Source organism: Pinus tabuliformis, chromosome 9 (genome assembly GCF_031772625.1).
Source record: "Pinus tabuliformis cultivar Carrire ecotype Pingquan chromosome 9, CPIR1, whole genome shotgun sequence".
NCBI lineage: Eukaryota > Viridiplantae > Streptophyta > Pinopsida > Pinales > Pinaceae > Pinus > Pinus tabuliformis.
Window position 1 is genome coordinate 1,583,702,891 of NC_142307.1, and position 6,578 is coordinate 1,583,709,468.

Here is a 6,578-nt window from a genome sequence, read left to right on the forward strand (position 1 = left end):
TCTTGACATATGAAAAGTGTTTTTAGCAGAATCATTTTTTACTGTTTTGAAGCTGTTTGTTATCTTGAGGGTAAAAATTTACATTTGAATCGAAGTATTACTTTTCCAGGTAATCAGCTTGCCATCAAGGATTGATTCACATCAAACATCAGCAGTGGTCACTCATCATGGTCAATTATTTGTTCGTGTCCCTTTTGAGCAGTCTGAGTTGTAGCGTGAGTCGTATCATGTTTAGTTTCCTGTTTTATTGGTTAGAGCATGTCAGGTTGGAAGGAAGAGCCTTATGGGAACGCTATATTCAAGGAGCTGAACTTACCGTACAAGAACAAATGGGTGCAATTTTGAGCAAGAAAAATCAGGCAGGAAGAAAAATAGCTTCTCTCGATTTTGAGGAATTTTCCCTGCAACATTTGACAAGGAAGGTGGAGATCACTACCTTTTTAGTATTTACACCTGATTAATCAAGGAAGGAAGCTATTAGAGGCCACATGGTAGCTTTTCGGAAAACCATGGAACTGGATGAAATAGAACTCTTGTTCTGGTTGCCCCTGTATCTGTATTATAATTTTAGGGCTTGTAATTCCCGTGGCATACCAAATAGCCTTTTGTGTCTATTCTTCTTTAATATAATGTAGTGGCATGTGGATTTCTAAAAGGATGTAATGTAGCGCACCAGGAAAAGGGGTTTAATGCAAAGTAGTGATCTCTTCACCGTCCAGAGAGTGATCGTGCCACTGTTTTTAATTTAGTCGTAATATTTGATACATGATGCTTCTCGACCTCAGGTAAAGAAGGCTGACTTTTCGGTCAGTACCAAGTTCCAACCCTTCATACTGAGTTAAGGCAGGGAGAGAATTTTTCTTTGTGATTTGGGAAGTGTTGATGTCGGGATATTGTCGCCTATTAATTTTAACCAGTGTTGAATGGTTGCAAACAACTGTGTCCGCACTAGAACAGTACGGCCTTACACGGATGTTTATTTCAAATTTTATTTTCTATATAGGTCCGAGAACTTTGATCGTCATATCCCGATTTGCACTCATTAGAAAAATATCTAAAAATCTCATTAAAATAAAATTTGCAGTGTCCAGTAAGTAAAGTTGAGGAGGTGCTATTTGCTTTCAAGTTTATGGCCTTAGGATTGCTTTTGAAGTTTTCTGAATCTTTTCATATGACATGAACATTTACTTGGAGAATATCAATAACTAGATGGTTGTTATACGATTGGATAAATATTGTTTATACAAGATCACACATACAAAGAACAGCAAATAATTTATGATTGTTTATACAGGTATCACACATACAAGCAGCAGCAAACTATTTATGATCTCCAGGGATGTCTAGTTATGCAGAGGATAAATTTTGCAATGCTAGACTCAACGAATTTAGGGCAAAATTCTCCATTATAGTATGGTTCATCACATGGTTAGATTAAACTGAAAACTGTGTATTTGAAACATGAGAAGCAGAATGATTTTTTTTAGATGGAGACAGGATGGTAATCAAATTAAGCAGCTGCTTCAAAAACTTGATTATTGAAGGATCTGAAATTGCAAATATTGGAAGAAATACGAGGAAATATGTTTGGTAAAAAAAATAATGTTACTCCTTAATATGAATGGTCGTGTCAGATTTTGGAAAATGTTCCCTATCTCGAATTCAGAAAATCGTCCTAACAAAATTAAACATTTGGAAAACATTCAGATAGGAGATAAAACTGTAGATGTGTGCTTGCGATTGATTCCACTTATGCAGCGGAGTTGAGCTCTACCTGAGAGTCTACAAATATTTTTCTGTAGGCAGGGGGTTTCAGAAGCAAATTCCATGGCAGAAGATTGATGAAGTTAGTCACCTTGTCCAGCAGGGCTTGGATGGTCGACATTGACGCATCCGACTCTATCCAACTCTATAGACTACATGCGTATAATAGAAACCACACACCTAGACTCCTACTTCCTTTTATATGGTTTTAGATTGTGCTTTCTTGATTCAACATTGAATTTGTCGAGCCTTACATGCTTCTCGTGTTTAACGTTTGAATTGTGCTCTCCATTTCTCAGTGGCCACTGCCTCCCTGGTCATCTTACGTTCGACTTTCCTTTTTATGTAACCTCAGTGGACCAATAACAACAATGTGCCATGCCAACATTTATTGTTGCTTTCCGAGGTTCGCAATTGAGAAAAGACAAGTGTGGAGAATGTCGACAGTCTGTGAGGAAGGCATGGGTGATTAATGAGGGATACCGTGTTCTGTCCTTTTTCTCCTCCACTGCCTTAATTTTTTAAGGGTCAAGGTCAAAGTAAAATATTTTTATCCCGAAAAGATTAAGGATCTTAAAGTTAAAAAAGTTTGGTGTCACTAGTCCTTAATATAAAACGCGTGGTGATATTTTTGTAAAATGTTTCAAATTTGCTAATGATTTTATAATTTTTATAAATTTTAGGTAATTTTTAGATAAAATAATTTTATCCTGGATAATTTGGATGAATTATTTTGAAAAAAAATTGGAAATTGGTTCAGTTTTTTTGGAAAAGTATGGACAATTATCTCATCTACTAATACCAATGTTTTAAAACTCTCTGTTCGGAAACAGCCAAGGGTCGTCTTCGACTCCGAATCCTACTCGGTATTGTATTGACTCGGTTGGTTTGATTTCAATAACTGGTCGTTGTAAAATATACATTAAATATTATTTATTTATTTATAAACAAACATAATTTTAAAGATTTCCATTCATTTTTCCAAACACAAAGCTTTAGAATATAGAGAGAAGACAACATATGATCAAAGTAGGCTCATGAATATATCCATTATATCAAAATGGCACCTAGTGCACTGTCCAATACAAAGTTCATACTTAGCCAACAATGCCATGATTCTTTTCTGCCTCAGTGGAAGGACAATCACTAGACTACAACAATAGTAATTCCAATTCTCTGCAACCAATCATAGCTTTCCAAATGATAAGTCAATGAACTGATCAGTAGATGTCTTCAAATTTGTGCCTTTGCTACAGGACGACCTGTCTCATGCTTCTACCTAGACTGTTGGAGATGATTTCAAGAAATCTGCCCCTAATGAAGTATGAAAACCCTTGATTTAATTATGGTCAAGCTCCAGAACAATCAAAGGTAAATATGTATCTATTAGTCCATTGCTAGAATGTTTTCCTTTTTAAAAACATTGTATGGCTCAATGCATTGTTTCAGTTTTCTAATTCATGCCACTAGGATAACCATACTTTGGCCTTGTAATTTTCAAAACGTTCTCACTTTCTCACTTTCTCACAATGATAGATTACTTTAGGGCTATACATATGCAATAAATGACAACCCAACTGTTGATATGTAGGAGGCAGAACAACTTTTGACAAATGTGCTTCAGGATCTTATTCAAAGAGGCAAGCCGACCGGGTTGTTACCGAGGCAGTTGAGTCGATGATTGGCTCGACCGACTCAGTAACAACCCGACCAACCGTTCCGTTTTGGCCACGAGCGGATCCAACCAGGCATTAGCTCGGTCTGGCTTGGCCGAGTCAGAGTCGGCTCGACCATTTTTTAAAACACTGACTAATATTAGTCCTTAAATTTTTCCTAAATCCTCGTGGGCCATAGTGGAAACAACTTTTCAATTTCTCTTTGCATTTTTGTTATTTCTCATAGGTCAAAAAAGAAATAACCTTTCTATTTCTCTTTGCGTTAATTCCATAGGTTTGCATTGGAAACATCTAGTTTGTAATATGCTCCAATCTTCGATGTTTGAAGAAAGGCAGATATTTGTACAAGGGCTATGTAGTAATAAACCTTGATGCACAATGATGTGATTGCAAAAGGGGAGTGGACATTATGAAAGAGCATCGACTTGCCTTGTTCAGAAGCTTATCGGAAGTGAAGTGGGATGTGCCATATCACCCCAAAATATTTTCTTATGACGAAACTTCCTGTAAGGAGGTTATGAAACCTCCTCCCCTCGCCAACCAGTATAATTAATAAATCACCCCCAGTCCTTGTGGCAACAATGTTTTCCATGACATTTGTTGAAGAGTTATGTGTGCTTCACATGTTCATGTATCATTTCTTGAAATCATAGTTGGAGCTTCGTGTTGAAAAATAAGATCCATTCTAAAAAAAGGAGGGACCCTGACCTTGCTTCAAAGTATGGATGATTATTGGAGTCACCTATTATGATTGATAAGGCATTAGTTTTGGAGCTCATACCTTGTACATCTTGAATGACCATTAGCATTTCACTATCATTATTAGTATGATGCTCTGAACTCGAAGTGAAGCATAATTATGTTTTTTTCCGAATGTTAAAGATAACCCCCTTGCACTTTCCATCCATGGATTCCGAATTGCCTTTCAAGGTCGTCATAAAAAAATGATATACATTACTTTCACTCTAAAAACCATTGCTCAAATTCTCCTTTCTTCACATTCGTTGTATACCTTGGTTGACCACTAGCATTTTAATGCCATTATTAGTAGCATGCCCTAACTCTTAAGCAAAATATAATTATGTTTTTTCTTCAAGATAATCCCCTTCCCTCTTGTTACTCTTGTATTTCCTTTTGAAACATTGTAAAAAAATAACATAAATGGTTTTCACTCTAGAAACCACTAAAATCTTGCTTTCTTCCTTGTGCATTATCCAATGATAAGACCTTTCTCCCTTGTGCATTATCCAATGATAAGACCTTGAAGGTGAAGGGTGGATATTGTGACAAACAGTTGGAATTTTGATTGACAATGATTGAATGTGGTGCTCTTATATTTTATAACTTATAGGTGATTTAATGCTTCTCCCTCACTAATTAATTACATGCTCTTGGAAATTCCCGGTGACTTGAACAATCTAATGAGGATTTGATCTTCATTTGGGAAGTGGCGCAACTTTGAGCTAACCATATTTTCCGCAACAAGAAATTCATGAACATTGATTTCAGTCTTTAAAGCAAGGACCCTTTTGCTAGTGTTCTTGCAGTGCTTCCAAATTATCATTTATCACAAGTCATAGGGGTGGAATGATTTTTGGCCAATGTTGCCATAATCCTACATTCCAAGTAGCGACAATGGGAGGATTTATCCAAGTCACAAAGAACACAATTGGATGGGTTGTGGATTCCTTTTTTTCTCAAGTTCTTGGAGACAGTTTATTTTGCATTATTAACCACCAAAAGAATTTTGACTTCAAAGGACTCCTTTTCCCTGTTGAAAATAGCAATAAGAAATGCTAAATATAGAAGTGCTAAATATAACATTGCTATAAATAGTATTTCATGATACATTCCAATTTTAGTTAGTCTTTGAACTGAAAGTGAGAATTAAAATTCGAATTTGATCTTAGCCGCTGTTTGAAAAATAATTAATTAATTCATCTTGAGTTAATTAATTGGAGAAAATAAAACATGAAGTCTATGTGAAGACATGCAACAATTTTCCCTTTGATTGAGGAAGTTATTCCTTAGTTAAAGTGATCAGGATGAGTTGTACTTTGAGTTGTAATTAGTTAGCTCAGTTAATTGAGTTATGTCTAGTTAGATTAGTTCCAACAGTTTGTGGAACCGATTGTGAGTTTAGTTAGTTAATGCATGCATGCATGTAACTACTGCACTTCAGATAACTGAATATTCTCTCATAAATAGCTCATGCATGTCAGTACAGTCAAAGACCTAGTTGAGATCAGATGATGGGACAATGTACTATCAGTTACATGAATATTCCATTGAGGATATCTCTTGCATGCAGAAGGAATTCATTCCTTGGAGATTGCACAGTTACTTCTGAGTTTGGTGAGTTGTGTGAGAGGTGAATTCACATAGATGGCAACCAGAGGACCGAGGAGAAACTGCGCAAGGGAATAGGGGGCTTAGAGGACTGAGAGAAGGCATATGTTGTGTCTATTCAGTCTATGAGCCGCAGTGAGGGATTATACTGAGAGCTGGATAGCTTGTGAGCTAAAGCTTTGTGTAATCCGGAGATATTTCTACTTGTATGATCATACAGAGATCAGGGTTTTTAGCTGAGGCTTTCCCTAGAGTATTCTTCTGTGTTCATGTGATTGATTTCTCATTTTCTGTTATATGTGTTCTATTTGATCTAGCTCAAAATCGATTAAGCTTCTGTAAGTTTGTTTGTAGAAGTAGATCAAGTATTTTGCTTTAGTATATTGCATTATCAGGTGATCTACAGTGGGAAATCTCTATATGGTATCAGAGGAAACGTGATCAAAGCGAAGAACAGTATACAAAAAAGGGAGAAGTTCAAAGTTTGAAATTCCTGATTATAGAAATCGAATTCTTATCACATCTCAAATTAAACCAATGGCGTTCAACGGTTTGAGACTCGAGTATGCCCTTGATGGAAGCTCGAATTATATACCCTGAAAGGATTGCATGGAAGCGATATTAGAGGACAATGGTTTGAAGGACTTCATTGATCAAGGAGTCCCCAAGCCAGCAACTGCTAATGCCCAAGAATTGGCGGAATGGAAGAAATGTGTGGCTAGAGCGAGGAGAATCCTTCTGGAGGGAGTTCGAGACCACAATGTCTCGAGTCTCCATGGGAAGGAGACA

The 6,578-nt window shown here is 36.6% G+C and overlaps 1 protein-coding gene across 4 annotated transcripts in view; it reads left to right on the top strand.

Annotated features, from left to right (window-relative positions):
* Positions 1–655, top strand: part of LOC149154750 (AT-rich interactive domain-containing protein 6-like) — a 122,867-nt gene extending 122,212 nt beyond the window's left edge. For all 4 annotated transcript variants that reach the window (XM_089440947.1, XM_089440948.1, XM_089440945.1 and 1 more), the window contains one exon: positions 110–655. In XM_089440947.1, coding sequence (XP_089297073.1) covers positions 110–214 — 105 coding nt within the window. In that variant the 3' untranslated portion in view covers positions 215–655. The remainder of the gene's footprint in view (positions 1–109) is intronic.
* Positions 656–6,578: the final 5,923 nt, after the last annotated feature.